The following is a 14,305-nucleotide window of genomic DNA, read 5'->3' on the forward strand; positions in this document are numbered from 1 at the left end:
GCCATTTTCAGGTCCTGGGTTCTAGACGACAGGCTTGAGCCTTTAGATAACACCTGATACAGAGCAGGCTGTTCCTGATCTGGGCTAAAAGCCTGGCTTCATCCTTCCTGGCAGCGGGACCTGGGCCGCAGCTTCCTCGCCTGTGAGTAAAGTCTAATTAACCACACTGGCTTCACAGGGTCACATCAAGTTAGGGACCCTGTCCTGCCTCCCAGCCGTGAAGTGCTGTGCCTGGGGACCTGGGGGCAGACAGGCTCCTGGCCGGGGCTCCTGGGATGCCCAGAGCCCCTGGGCACCTGGAAGGTTCCTGGGGGCAGCCTCAGACTCCCCACGCAGCCCTGAAGGGCACTGGGCAGGACAGACTGGAAGCCTCAGTCAGGAGCAAAGCGCTTTGCATCTTCCCGCAAGCAGTGGAAGGAATCCAAGGGCACGTGCCTTGCTCAGAGGAGGCTGCTGCAGGCTTGTCGAATGGAGGCTTGGGCGGGAAAACAGTTCTGGCCACAGTCTGGGGTGACCCGCAGCCTTTGACCCCCTGGAGCCTGCGCTGCTCATCCGTTATGTACAGATAATAATAAGAATGTGTATGCACCGTGCTTGGCTGTGAGCCCTCCTACTTCCCCACCTGCCCGCTGTGCACCTGCCATGTGCTGGGGCCCTACGGTGACCAGAGCAGAGTCACTGTCCCCATGCAGCCTGCAGCACCACCTCCACTGCCTGATGCTGGGCCAGAAGGAGCTCACCCCCTGCCTTGGGGCAGCTTGGTTCTGCTGCAGATGCAAGTGGGGCTGTGGCCACTGGCACAGCTGGGGTCCCTGATGAGAGGGGTCGGGCAGGGCAGGGGTCCTGGGAGGCAGCCTCCCCTCCATGTTTCAGAGCTGGGCTTTGAAGGGGGTAGGAATGAGTCAGGTGGGGAAGGCAGGGAAGGGCATTTCCAGCTGAGGGAACCGCCTTTGCAAAGAAAGGCTCAGGGAGGAAAGCTGGGGTTGGGGAAAATGGCTGGGAAGCTATTCGCTTCGGGAGCCACAGCAGGGTGTGGAGCTTGGCCAGCCCTACCTGTTGGAAGGCCCCTGGCTTCACTGTGGAGGAACTGAGGGCAGAAAGAAAGCACAGAAGGGAAAGGGGAGTAGAGAAGTCACCGCAGCGCCCAGGGCGCTGCAGCGACCAGCTCTCGTCCAGCCGCCTGGCCAGAACTGGCCACCAGAGGGCACTGTGGACCCAGGCTGAGGAGGTCCTTGCGGTGCCGCGGCTGTGTGGGCACATGCGCCTAGCTGTACCTGCGGCCAGTGTCTGGAATGGGCCTGAGCTTGTGCCGCAGCTCCGCTCACGGGTACCTGCTTGTGCATCCCCGCTGTGATCACGCGTTGTGTGCATGTGTGTCTGGGGTGTGTGGACGGAGGTGTGAACTGGGCCCGTGGGAGAGTGTGAGTGAGCACGTACAGGGGTGCATATAGGTGAGAGCAGGGCCCTCAGCTCGCCTTCCCCAGCCGCAGTTACTCCCCTCCCAGCCGCCCATCTCAAGGCCTCTGCACCCGCTGTTCCTTCCTCCCGCAATGTTCTTCCCCGACAAACTCACCACTGCTCCCTCACCCCCTCGGGGCTGTGCCTACACGTCACCTTCTAGTAAGGCTTGTCCCGACCTCCCTCTTTTTTTTTTTTTTTTTTTTGCTTTTTAGTGCCGTACCCCCAGCATATGGAGGTTCCAGGCTAGGGGTCCAATCGGAGCTACAGCTGCCGGCCTCCACCACAGCCACAGCAAGGCCAGATCCGAGCCACATCTGCGATCTACACCACAGCTCAGGACAACGCCAGATCCTTAACCCACTGAGCGAGGCCAGGGATTGAACCCGCAGTCTCATTGTTCCTAATCGGATTCACTTCCGCTGCGCGGCGGTGGGAACCCCTCCTGCCCTCCCTCTGTAAGAGTACAGCCCCACTGCCTTCCCTGGTTTCTCCGTCGCACTTATCCTCTGGCTGGCTGTGATTTAACTTGGGCATTTTGCTCGTGTGGCTCACCCACCGGACAATCCGTCATCTCCCCGAGGGCAGGGTGTTGCGTCTGTCTCTTCGACGTGGAGTCCTCAGTGCCAGGCACGCAGTCAGTGCGCAATAAAGAGTTGTCGAAGGAATGAATGGCCGAGCTCCGGCCATCTTCCCCCGGCCCTCGGCACCCCAGGCCCCACCCACCTTGGCTCCCACCACACCCTGACGTGGCCACTCTCCTTTCTCTGTCTTCCAGAGGGTGTTTGGCATTCCAGGAGTCAGGGCAAGAGGCAGCCTGTTACAGTGACCCTGTCCAATGTCCCGCCTGGTTTCTGAGGGGTCATGGAAGCCCAGCCTCACTGGCTCCTTAGAGGCAGAGGGAGGCCAGCAGGTGTGACTGCCGCCAGCAAGGAAGAGGGGAAGGAGCTTTGGGTGGTGCCCCTGCCCCGCATCCGCGTGCCTCTGCCTCCCACCGGGCCCTCGCCCGTGGCCCCTCTCGCAGGTCCAGCCCTGTCCGGGGAGACTCTTGCCTTTCCGCCTGCTGAGCGCCTACGGGCCCTTAAAGGTCCAGTTTCAAAGTCACCTCTTCTGCGGAGCCTTCCTGACCTCACCCAGGTGGAGTCCGGCACCGGCCTGGGGCTTTTGCTCATGTGTCTATTTATAGCGCCCCACATGGAGTTTTGTGATTCTTGGGCTGTCGGGCTCCCTGACTAACCTCCTCCAACTGCAGGGCCTTGACTGAGTCGTAGGAGCAGCCCAGCACGGGACCGACCGGAGTTGCTTCCAGTGTCTGCGGCAGCGCTTCCGTCCTCCCTTTGTTCATACCGCAAGTATTTATTAGGCACCTACTATGTGCTGGGCCCTGAGCGGTGCATCAGGAATTCCGCAGGGGGAGTTCCCATCGTGGCTCAGGGGTTAACCAGCCCAGCTAGCATCCGTGAGGATGCGGGTTTGATCCCTGGCCTCGCTCAGTGGGTTAAGGATCCGGTATTGCCATGAGCCGTGGTGTAGGTTGCAGATGCAGCTGGGATCCTGAGTTGCTGTGGCTCTGGCGTAGGCGGGCAGCTACAGCTCCTGTTGAACTCCTAGCCTGGGAACCTCCATATGCTGCAGGAGCGGCCCTAAAAAGACCAAAAAAAAAAAAAAAAAGAAGAAAAGAAATCCACAGGGAGCCAGTTGGCAAGATTCCTGCCCAGGAGGGGCTGATGGTCTAGAGTGAGAGCCAGAGTAAAAGCAGGGTAAATAAGAAAGGCATTGGTGGCAGAGCTGCGTAGAGAATGAAAACTGATTTGGGGGTGGGGGTGGCCAGAAAGGTCTTTTGGGGGAGTTCCTTTAAGAGGAGGCCTGCAGGATGAAAGGGAGCCAGCCCCGGGAATTATGGTGGGAGGGTGGTGGAGAAAGAGGTTGTGGGCAGAGGGGACAGCAGCAGCCAGGCAGGATGGGTAGTGGCATGTGCAAGGGGCAGCAATGAGACCCTTGCATGTGGCACAGGCAGGCAGAGCGGTGGGGGGTACCATGGGAGGAGCAGAAGTCCCAGCGGCCACTGGGGGCCTGAACCAAGAAAACCAGCAGGAGCAGGCCTGTAGTCCCAGGAAGAAGGTAGCTGCTGCCAGTGCCTGTTTCGCAGACGGATAAGCAGCAGGTCCTGAGGCCACATGACCCATTTGGGACAGAGTGCTCTGGGCAGCTCCAGACACCCAGGAGTGGTGAGCGCTTCCTGTAGGAGGTGTCCACAGTGTGTTTACAAACATCTCTTGGGCACCTAGTGAGTTCCAGGCCTGAAGCCAGGCGCTTCCAAGGTGGCAGTCACAGACTAATTTCAGAAAGGCCTCGTTGTCCCCATGGGACAGGGCTGTAAGCAGCATGGGGCTGCTCAGGCCGTCTCTAAGCGGCAGTGTTGGCATTTGAACCCATAGCCTGCGGAGTCCATAGCTCATGCCTTTCTGCCCACTGCCGGGAAAGATGAGCCAGAGACACAGGAGGAAATAATGATAATTAGTAGGCCTCCCCTTATCTCATCTGACTGTGTGGGTGGGCCCCGAGGGTCACCTCTGTCTTAAAAGCGGGAAGGCTCCAAGCCTTTCTAGCAGGTGGTGGAATCTGCTTCCCTCACGTGAGATGCCTGGCAGGTCACACGCTCATACCTGCCTGAAGCCAGGGACTGACCCTGTGACCTTTGCCAGGCCGTCCATCCAAGTCCTGGTCCCAGTTTGCCAGCTTGGTCAGTGGCTCCTGAAATCCCAAGCTTCCACGTGGGAGCAGAAAGGGGACCGGCCCAACTGGACATTATACAGATGAGCAGACTGAGGCCTCGAGAGGAGGGAGGGACGGAATCAAGGGCGTGGGAGAGAGCCAGGACTAGACCTTGGCTGAAATGCTTTGAGATGCCATCTTACTCGCTAAGACTGCTTCCGCACGTGTAGAACGGGGCGGGCGGGCGGGGCGGGGGCAGGGGACACAGCCCTCAGAGCTACCGAAGTTTACTGACTTCTCCCCAGGTACCACCAAGCCGGTCTTTTTGTCCCCAGCCGTTGCTGAATAGGGAATAAACATGCGCACGCCGGGCATTCAGTCAACAAACACCTCTTGCGTGTCGGTGGAAGCCAGGGTCTCTTCCCACCAGCAGCGCCCGGAGGCGGGGACGCGAAAACAGGCTCGGGTGGCCTGACTTGCCCAGGTCAGCCCCGCTATGAAGTAGTCGAATCGGGATCTGACCCCAGCTTCACCCCCGGGGCGCACTTCGAGCCCACCGGCGGCACCCGCCTGCCTGCTTCCCAGGGCCTCCGCCAGGCCGCCGGGGACACCCGGTCGCCGCGCACACTGCGGGGCTCGAGTCCGGGTGGGCGGGGCTTGCGCCTGGTCGGCGGGGGTGCGGAGCCTGACTGGTTTCCAGGTGGCAGGCGGGCTTGACAGGCGGTGGGAGGAGCCACATCCCCGGCCAACGGAGGGCGAGGCTTGAGCTTGACGGGCAGCCCCGGGCCAGCGTTTGATAGGCAGGGGCCGGGCCCCGGAGACCGGAGGACCAATGGGGGTGCGGGGCGGGGCTTGCGTCGGCGCCGTCCGGCCGGGGCCCCAGTCGCGCTGCCCAGTCTGGCCCCGCCGCCGCCTGCCGCGGTCGCGTCCTCGCCGCCGCCCTGGCCGCCGCCCGGGCCGCCCGCCCGCAGCCATGAGCGCGTTCCGCTCGGGCCCAGCCCGTCGCCCCCTGGACTAATCCCGCTGCCGCCCCGACCCGCCTGCACCATGGAGTCGCCCGCCGCGAGTCCTCCCGCCGGCGTGCCCCCGCCCAAAGGTAGGAGCGCCTGGACTGCAGACCCGAGTCTTGCGCGGTCCTCCGGCCCGGCCCCGAACCTCTCGCTCTTCGGTCCCGCGCCCATCCTGGGACCTCGACTGGGTCCCATTTTAGGCTTTGGGGCTGCACCCAGGCCCAAACTCAGGCGGGGGTCTGGTCCTGATCACCCCGCTCCGGGTCAGGAACGTCCATCTGACCTCTCGGTTTGGGCCTTAACTGCACCCTGGACAGGAACTCTCCCAATCCGGGTCCCTCAGCTGGACCGAGGTGGGAGTCACTCTGAGCCCGCGCCCAGCCCGCTTCCACTTCTGGGTACCGGGGTTGCATCCAGGCTGGGATTTAACTGGCTCCCCGTCTGGGCCCCGGCGGTGCCCCCTGCTGGGGATCGCCCGTGTGGGTGCCCTGGCTAGGCTCCAGCTCAGAACTCCCCGTCTCCCCCCCAACCCCCAACGCGCTCCATCCTCCTAGGCTCCACATTGTGCACTCCCTGGCCTGCCTGCATCCCGCCCTGCAGCCCTGTCTCCCTGGGAACCTCCCTGAGCCTCCCACCCCGCTCTGCTGCACAGCCCCCTCTCATGGGCTCGCCTTGTCCCGAGTTGCAGCCTCCTCTGCACCAGGGAGCTCACCCTCTCCTGCGCATGTCTCCAGGGTTGATTGGTCCCAGGTCTGTCCCGCTGCCTGTGGGTCCTGGGCCACTGCCAGGCCGGGTGCTGGCTGTGCAGTGGGCTTGCTCTTGTCTTCTCCAAGTAGCTGGCCTTCCTGGAAATTTTTGTGAGGTGGCGGCTGCGGCGGCCGGATTTGTCATGCAGAGGGGGAGGACGAGACTTGGAGGGCGAAAGGGGGATTTTTTTGGCAGGGAGAGGAAAGGATGTTTTGGCCTGCCGGAGTCTCGGCGGGCTGGGCTGCGTGAGACGTTTCCAAACCGGACACAGCCCTCATGAATGGGCTGCCCCCCCAGCCTGCTGCCTCATCCCAGCAGCAGGAGCATCTCTGGGCCCCGGTGTCCTTATCACACCTGCTTCCGTGGACTGTGGACTCTGGGCATGAGCCGGTGAACCCTGAAGAGTTTTAGGCCAGTGTGGGTGATGAGGCGAAGGGCTCGCGTGGTCACAGTTTTTCTTGCTGGAAAGGCCTCAGCCATGTGGGATCAAGGCTTTGCCTCTGTTTGGGTTGTAGCTGCAGAGTGAGGGGGAGAAAGGTAACAGCTGGAGCTCAGCGGCCCGCATCAGGGGTTGTCCCTGCTTCTCTGTTTCTGGCTGTGTGTGTGGGGGGGGGCAGGCAGCTGGAGGGCTTGTGGGGTCCTGGTGAGGGTGTGGGTCCTTGCCTGCCCCTGCTCCTGGCGGCTGCGGTGGCTGTGGGCCGGAGCCCAGCCGGCCGGGTGGGCAGGGTAATTACGTCTTACATAAGTGGGAGGCCGGATCCCTGACCATTGCCCAACCGCTGTGAGTAACCCAGGAGGCACTCGAGGGGGAGATGGCTGGGGAGGGATGTGCCCTGTGCAGACCTCGTGGAGCTCAGGAACCGGGAAATCGGGCACTGCTCTTCCCCAGCTCCAGGTCGAGGCCTGGCCTGGCCAGGGCTGTGAGATCCGGCGCAGGTCCATGCATCACTCTGGGCCACAGGGTCTTTCAGGGGCAGAGAGAAGACGATGGAAGCCGTCTTTGTTTGTGACGGTCCTTCCAGGTGGGGAAGCCCTCATCGAAGTAAAAATTACAGGTTGCATAGTTACGAAGGGAGAGGGCTCGTGTGTGTGAAGGAATAAAGCACTTTTGGCAGACACGCATGCTGTGTGACCTGAGCTGAGGTGCCGCCCTCTCTGAGCCTCTGCAGAGAGGGGACCAGGCTGGATTTTAGTGTGGGAGTCCAGGTAACAGATGCTGTTGGGTGGGTTGCATGGAGGGTCGGGCCTCCCCAAGGCCCAGGGACCTCGTCAGCCTCTTTGGTGTCCGGGGCGAAATGTAGTGGGGAAGCCACCGTGCCCCTCACCCAGGCCCCGAGAGCTCCCACACACCCGCGTTCCCATGAGCCAGGTGCTGCGCCATCAGTTGTCCACAGTGCTCTTCGCAGTCAGGGAAGCTGAGGCTCAGAGGCTCTCAGTGCCTTGCCCGAGGTCACACAGCTTTGGCAGTGGACCTAGTGTGTCTCCGCAGTGCTCCTCTGGGGGCGTCCCATTTCTGTGCCGGATGCTTGGGCTGAGCTGGCGGGGGACCCCCCCCCCAATCACACCTCTGTCCAGAGGCATCTCCTCCAGCCCCACGCCTGACCTGGAGGGTGGACGGAGCAGAAGCGATGCTTCCCGCGTGCACAGCTCTGTACAGTTGGCATGTTTCGTGCTCCCTGCAGTCTGACCCATTTGACAGGTGACAAGACTGAGGTCAGCCAGGAGGAGCGGCTGGACGGAGCCCTCCCCACCCTGGGCACAGGCCACAGTGTTGTCCTCCTTGTCACCTTCTCAAGGAATTTGGACCAGGCAGGGTGTGGTCAGCACTTGGCCCTGGAGAGCGTCACCGCTGAGCTTCCTGCCCTGCCCTCCGTGCCACAGGCCTGGGGAGCTTCCTGGGAGAGGACGAGTCCCCAGGCCCCACAGCCCTGCAGTTTTCCCCGGCCTCCTCGCCCACATGCCCCCTTAGACCGGGGTCAGGGCAGGGGCACTTTGGGTTGGCACAGCCTGGGTCTGCTGCCTCTGGCCACGTTGTCCTTGGGGGGGCCCGCTGCACCGTGAGTACCACCCCCGGGCACTTGCTGGTGATTTCATGTGGCTGCTGGTGGGGACACGGAGGCTGCAGGAGCACCGTGTCCTGGCCCTTCCTGCCGTGCAGCTGCCCCCCCACCCATCCCATCCCCATCCCGGCTGTCGGAAAGATGGGAGGGTGGCACCTCGGGGACTTCCCCCGCCCCTGGCGTGACGCACAGGAAACTGTCTATCAGCCAGCGTGTGGCCGGGCCTGAAGGGAGCAAAGTTCTCCGTCGCTTGTGTGGGGAGAGGGCCGGGCAGCAGGAGGCTTCCGGCGGGTGAGTCAGCGGGCACTGGGCACTGACTCACCCGCCCGGCATGCCAGCCGGCTGGCTGCTGCTCACAGTGGCAGTGCCGGGCCACCAGTGGGTGGAGGGGCGGTGGGACCCTGCCTCACCGGTCAGCATCTGGCCCTGAGCTGGCCTGGGAGGTGTCCCCCCCCCCGCCCCCCCGGAACCTCGGACCAAGCTGGGACCCCTGCGTGGGCCCTCCTGGCCCTGTGCCCCTGCCCCCCCGCCCCGCCGGAACTTCCTCTGTTGGGCAAAGGCCCTGCTTCCTCTTGCTGTCGGAGCAGAGGCAGGAACGGGGCGGCGGCTGCTGACAGCCCTTGGCCCAGGGGCCCCTCGGCTCAGAGGTGCTGCCCAGGGCTCCAGGAGGCCAAGGCGCAGAGGTGGTGTGGGGCCACCTGAGCTCCCAGCATCAGGGGTGCAGAGTGACTGCAGCCAGGTCCCGGCTCAGCCCCTTTTGCCCTGATGTTGGACGGTGGCATCTGGTGTGCCTCCTGCCCGCCGGAAATGCTTTCGGGCCGCTGGCGCTGCCCAGCGCTCCTGTGCGAGGCCTCGGCTTCTTCACCTGTGGGGTGGGAATGGGGACCCTGTGTGGGGACCTCACGGGCGGCCCTGAGGTGCTCGGTGTCAGGTGCCGGGGGCGGCAAGACGGCCCTCGCTCGGCCTGTGCAGAGGCTCGGTGAGACAGGAAGCGGGGGCAGAGCCCGGGCTCCGGGGTGTCGGCCCGTTCGAATTCTGACCACCTTCCCAGCTTCCCACCTTCCTCTCGCGCCCTCTGTGACCTCAGCCTCCCTTCTGCCCAGTGGGAGCAGGTCGTGCTTGTCGGAGGACTGTCGCCTGCGGTTATTTTCTTGCTGTTACGTTCATAGCGGTTGTTGGTTCGCTGGCGGAGGAACGAGCAGGGCTGGGGCCTCTGAGAGTGGACGTGACGGACTTGCCGCTGTGACCCGAGGACTCCGGCTGCGAGGCCTGTGATGCCAGCCCCAGCACCGCAGCTCTTTGCCCACGGGTCCCCGGGCTGGAGCTGGGAGCTCCCGTTACCTCTTGGGCCTTCCTGGGGAGGGCCTGGGGGGACAGAGGGGACTGCGTGGCTGCCACTCTCTGCAAGTCTGCCTCCCCCCACAGTGTGGGGGTGTGTGGGACCGGGAGGAGGGTGGGAGCCGCCTAGGCCAGCCCCTCGGATGGCGGACCTTTGTCAGTGCCAGGTGTGGGATCCAGGGGTGGGCAAGGAATGCCCTGACTCGGGACGCGGCCAGCTCCGAGGCCAGCTGTGTCGTGGACAGCGGGGCTGAGCTGCGGGGAGCAGCGGGATGCAGGGCCTTGGCGGCCAGGGGAGCGTTGTCAGTGTCCCAGGAGGTCACTGTTGGGTCCCAGAGGAAGATGGCCACCCAGAGAGCCTCATCCTGGCTGGGCGGGTGACAAGGCAGCCCCCAAGGCTGGGGCCCAGGCCCCCTGGGGCCACCCGTGCCTCCCCTTGGCTGGGCCTCTTGGAGGTGCCCACGTGAGTTGGGCCTGCTCGCCCAGCTGCTTCTCTAGCTGGTTCCCCAGCAGCGGCGGTGGAACCCCCCAAAGCCTCAGGCAGAGGCTGTAAAGGGGAGGAGGCCTGGGAGGACCCGCTGCCGCTCCCAGACACCATGCTTGGGCCACCTCTGATCCAGGGAGGGCCACCAGCCTCACCCTGAAGGGCTCCCCCTCCTCCCCAGGCATGGGAATGGGTCCCTGTCACCTCCCCCCTGCGCTGAGGACCCCTCTCCAGGGCTGACCTGGCCTCTCTGGGGAGGCCGTGTCCGACCGGCCCTCTTTCTGGCCCTGGGCGGCTCTGCGCCTGCTGGGCGGACACCCTGCCCCCCAGCCAGGGGCTGCCGTTCCCTTGTCATCTGTTAACTGCATGTGTGTCACCGACTCCAGAAGGACGTAGAGAGCATACCTCTCCGCTTTAAAGAATAAAGTGATTTTTTGTTTCTTTTTGCCTTTTCTAGGGCCACTCCCGAGGCATATGGAGGTTCCCAAGCCAGGGGTCTCCTTGGAGCCGTAGCCATGGGCCTACGCCAGAGCCACAGCAACACCAGATCCAAGCCGTGTCTGCAACCTACACCACAGCTCATGGCCACGCCGGATCCTCAACCCACTGAGCGAGGCCAGGGATTGAACCTGCAACCTCATGGTTCCTAGTCGGATTCGTTAACCACTGCGCCACGAAGGGAACTCCATCATTTCTTTATTATTGTTTTAAATCAAGCTCTAACGTATGTGTGGTGTGTTTACGTTCACTGTCCTGCAGAATCCCCGGGCGGCGTCCGCACTGTCCACGGGGCAGCACTGGTATGTGGTGGAGGGCAGGGACTAGAGCCGTTTGGCTGGGTTCAGGCTTGTCTCCTCCCGCCAGGAGCCGCGTGGCCTGGGGCACACTAGAACCTCACCTGAGGATTCAGTGTGTTAACATGTGGATGCACTCACTGTGGGACTGCTCAGGGCTGGTGTGCACGAGAGTCTGCGGCTGGTGCTTTCAGTGAATCTTCAGTTCCCCGGCCCAGATTGTGCAGTGCTCGGCCTGCGCAGCTGTGCTCACAGCCCTGTTTCCCTCCTGTGTGTCACTGTGCAGCTTCGCAGGTTTGTCTTATGGATGCATGAGCCAGTGGGTATGACGTGACAAGTGGAGGCCCGTGGATGTCGTGGGGGTGTTTGGGTGCAGTCAGAACGGAACAGGGGAGCTGAGGGACCTTGCTCTGCACCAGGTGAGCGGGCGCTTCCTCTGTGCTGGCAGCCAGCAGCAGCTGAGGCCTGGATGGGAGGCCTGCCCACTCCGGGAGCTTGGCCTTGTCTTTTTTTTTTTGCTTTTTTAGGGCCTCACCCGCAGCATATGGAGGTTCCCAGGCTAGGGGTCGAATCGGAGCTACCGCTGCCGGCCTCCACCACAGCCACAGCAACGAGGATCTGAGCCGTCTGTGACCTGCACTACGGCTCACGGCCACAACACCGGCTCCTTAACCCACGGCGCGAGGCCAGGGATCAATCCCACAACCTCCTGGTTCCTAGTCGGATTCGCTTCCGCTGCGCCATGACGGGAACTCCAGCTTGGCCTTGTCTTAGCAACCCCTCACCCGTCCTCCTCCTCTTCTGTAGGTCACGGCCTTTGCACTCACTGCCCAGAACATCAAGGGAGGAAAGTAAGGCTCAGAGAGGGCTTGTGGTTTATCCACGGTCACACAGCAGTGCAGCCCCTGATGCCAAAGCCTGCCCTTCCCCAGGGTGGCCTGGGGACACTGTCGTGGCTGCTGCTGAGGTCTGAGGAGCCAGCATCCCAGAGGTTCCAACGAGCCGTTTTTCGCTTCTCTTTGGGGCCCTCTACGAAGAGACCAGCGTCCGCTGGCAAATCTGGAGGCTGGAGCCCCCGGAATGCAGAGAGGGCATCGCCCGCCATCCTGCCAGGGGTCCCCCCAGACCCTGGGTGTCTGTGCCTCCTGGGGTTGCCGAAGGGGTCAGAGGAGATGTGATTCCACTCAGACGGGCCCAGATAGCGCCAGCCCTTGATCTTTCTGCCTTGTCCCTTAGGGATGAGTTCGTGGGGGTGGCTTCCGGCCGGCGCGGCCTTCGTGCGGGCAGTGCTCACAGGCCACACAGCCCCGAGGGGCGGCCTTCCTGCGCCTGCCCCTCTGCCTGGACCACTGTGGCTGCAGAGCTTTGCAGGCCGCGGCCCCTGGCAGCTCAGATCTCACCTCCGAGAGGCCCCCGGGCCCTGCTTCCCTTTCCTCAGAGCACTTGGCGGGCGGAGATCCATGCAGACATGCACTCCTGGGTTTGTCAGTGTGCGGGGCCTGTGGTCTGACTCGCCGCAGCCCTGGCACGTCGCGCCTGGCGGTGGTTGGTTCTGGCCTCTCCTCACCAGGCGCCGGTAGCGGCCCACGTTGGGACCAGCCGTGTCTTCAGGCTTTGCCGCAGGGCCTTGGTGGGAGGTGATGGGGCCGGGGCCCTGTCTGCTCCTTGCTGAGGGGCGATGCTGAGAACTGGGCAGGCGGGACCCACCCCACGTGCTCTGCAGACAAGAAGGGCCCCAGGAGGTGGAGGGAGGGGTGCCGAGGGCCTTGGTGGCCGGGCCCTGGCCCGGTGGCCACCATGCTGCTGGGAGGACCGGTCCATCCTGTCGCTCCCCTGTGGGCTGGGTACTGAGGGCGCCTGTGGCAGGTGCCAGGCCTGGCGCTTGGAGGCTCTCAGGAAGTGGGCAGCCCTTCCCCTCCTTGGGGCCCGGGGAGGCTTGGTGGGCCTCTGGGAGGGGGACCCCCAAGGGGACGTCTCAGACACGTGCGGCCCGAGTGCCTGTCCCTGCTGTTCCTGCCTCACAACTCTGAGGCTCAGGGGTCTCTCGGTGTCCTCAGCTGGGGACCCAGAGGCCAGGCACGGTGAGATAAAGACGCGGAGCAGCGGGTGTCGGGTGTGGGCCTTGGTGCGGCAGAGCCGAGCAGGTAGGCCTCCTGCTCCCCTGGGGCCTGCCCGTCCCCTTCTCGGGACTCAGTTTGCCCACCTGTGCAGTGGGAGTGGTTGGCCTCGTCCATCTCCCGCAGGATAGAGCTGACCTGCTGCGGGCAAGGCCGGGAGGGGGCGTGGGCGTCCTCAGGCGATGACACAGGCCCAGGTGGTCCAGGATGTCTTCAGGAGAAATGGAAATGACCAGAAGCCCCCAGAATAGCCCAGAGGAGGAGTGGGAATAGTGAATTGGGAGAAGGTATTGCTTTTGCCTGGGAGGCCACGGGCGAGACGGACCGTGACGTGCTGAGCCCTGAGGGAGCGAGGCCTGGCAGGGGCCCGGTGCAGGGGGTCCGCCCCGCACGCACCCCGAGAGCGGGGCAGCCCGGCCGCTCCTGGCCCCAGGGCCCTCCCTCAGGCTTCACCTCTGCCGCCACCACTCACGGTGCCCTCGGCCCGGCAGCCCCCTGACCTGTGGAAGCACTTCTTCCTGGGCCGTAGGCCGGGTCTTATCTTGGGGCACGTTTCCAGGTGGCGCAGCCTCATCTTCCTCGCACCAGGCCCGCTAAGGCAGGGCCCCGAACCTCGCTGGACGGCCCTGATAACCGTGCGAGGTCGTCTGTTCGCCTCACGTCACACTTGAGGCCATGATGCCCAGAGAGGTTAGGTCACTTGCCTGAGGGCACACAGCCTGGAGGTGGCAGAGGGGCAGTTGGAGCCCAGGCTGTCTGGCCCCAGAGTCAGTCTTGGGTCTGAGATGTAACTACAGAGCAGAAGGGCAGGAGAGAAGTGGCCTCAGGAACCGCCCGCCCTGGCGTTTCCTCCCGGTGTGTAGAATGGGCTGGCTTCTCCTGAGGGCCGCAGAGGCAGGAACCTCGCAGGCGTGGAGTGGCTGCGGCCTCCAGGGCGCGCGGGCCCAGCCAGAGCCAGCCTGGGGCAGCCAGCTTAGGGGCCTGGCCTGCCTGTGCCTCTGCTGGTCCTGCCCGTCCCTGGGGCCTGGGCGTCCTCCCCTGGCAGGTGGTGGCCTGTGGCCCAAGGCCACATGTTGCAGGTGCTGGTGGCCCCTGCTGGCTGGAGCCGGTGTGGGGGCTCCTCACAGACGAGCCCCAGAGGGGCCCTGAGGTGCAGCGGGCAGGGGGAGAGGAGGCCGAGGGGCCCGGGTCTGCCCTGCTTGGCCCCTGCGGGCCTGGCGGGCTTCTCCGGGAAGGTGGGACCCCAGGCACCCCAACCCCGCCCAGTCTAGCTGGGGGGGGGGCGGGGGGGGCTCTGGGCTCTGGCACCTCAGTCTCCTGCCTCACCACGGGGAGGGCTGGCCCAGGGCACCGGCCTGCGTGGTGGCTCTGGAGGCGCACTCCAGAGGGGGTGTTCGGCCTGGCCCTTCCCCGCCTGGCCTTCCCGCCCCAGGCCTGTTTTCTGATTGAGCCGAGGGAGCACCTCACACCGGCGGCTCCACCCGCAGGCACCTGCTGTCTGAGGAGCGCGGGAGCGCATGGAGGTGTCGGTCCCGCGGAGGCCGAGGCGGGAGGAGCCGGGGCCTCGCCCTGGGGCTTGCAG

The 14,305-nt window shown here is 64.1% G+C and overlaps 1 protein-coding gene across 5 annotated transcripts in view; it reads left to right on the forward strand.

Annotated features, from left to right (window-relative positions):
- The window catches only part of MAP2K3 (mitogen-activated protein kinase kinase 3), a 38,620-nt gene that overhangs the window by 12,952 nt on the left and 11,363 nt on the right, over nt 1–14,305 (forward strand). The window contains exon 1 of one of the 5 annotated variants that reach the window (XM_047757984.1): nt 5,073–5,269. The exons of 1 other annotated variant lie outside the window; for it this stretch is intronic. In XM_047757984.1, coding sequence (XP_047613940.1) covers nt 5,221–5,269 — 49 coding nt within the window. In that variant the 5' untranslated portion in view covers nt 5,073–5,220. Of the gene's footprint in view, nt 1–5,072; nt 5,270–8,257; nt 8,282–14,305 lie in introns of those variants that run through there. 3 more of the 5 variants (XM_047757988.1, XM_047757987.1, XM_047757985.1) reach the window with 3 other exon arrangements.

The sequence above is a fragment of the Phacochoerus africanus genome, chromosome 14 (genome assembly GCF_016906955.1).
Source record: "Phacochoerus africanus isolate WHEZ1 chromosome 14, ROS_Pafr_v1, whole genome shotgun sequence".
Taxonomy (NCBI): Eukaryota; Metazoa; Chordata; class Mammalia; order Artiodactyla; family Suidae; genus Phacochoerus; species Phacochoerus africanus.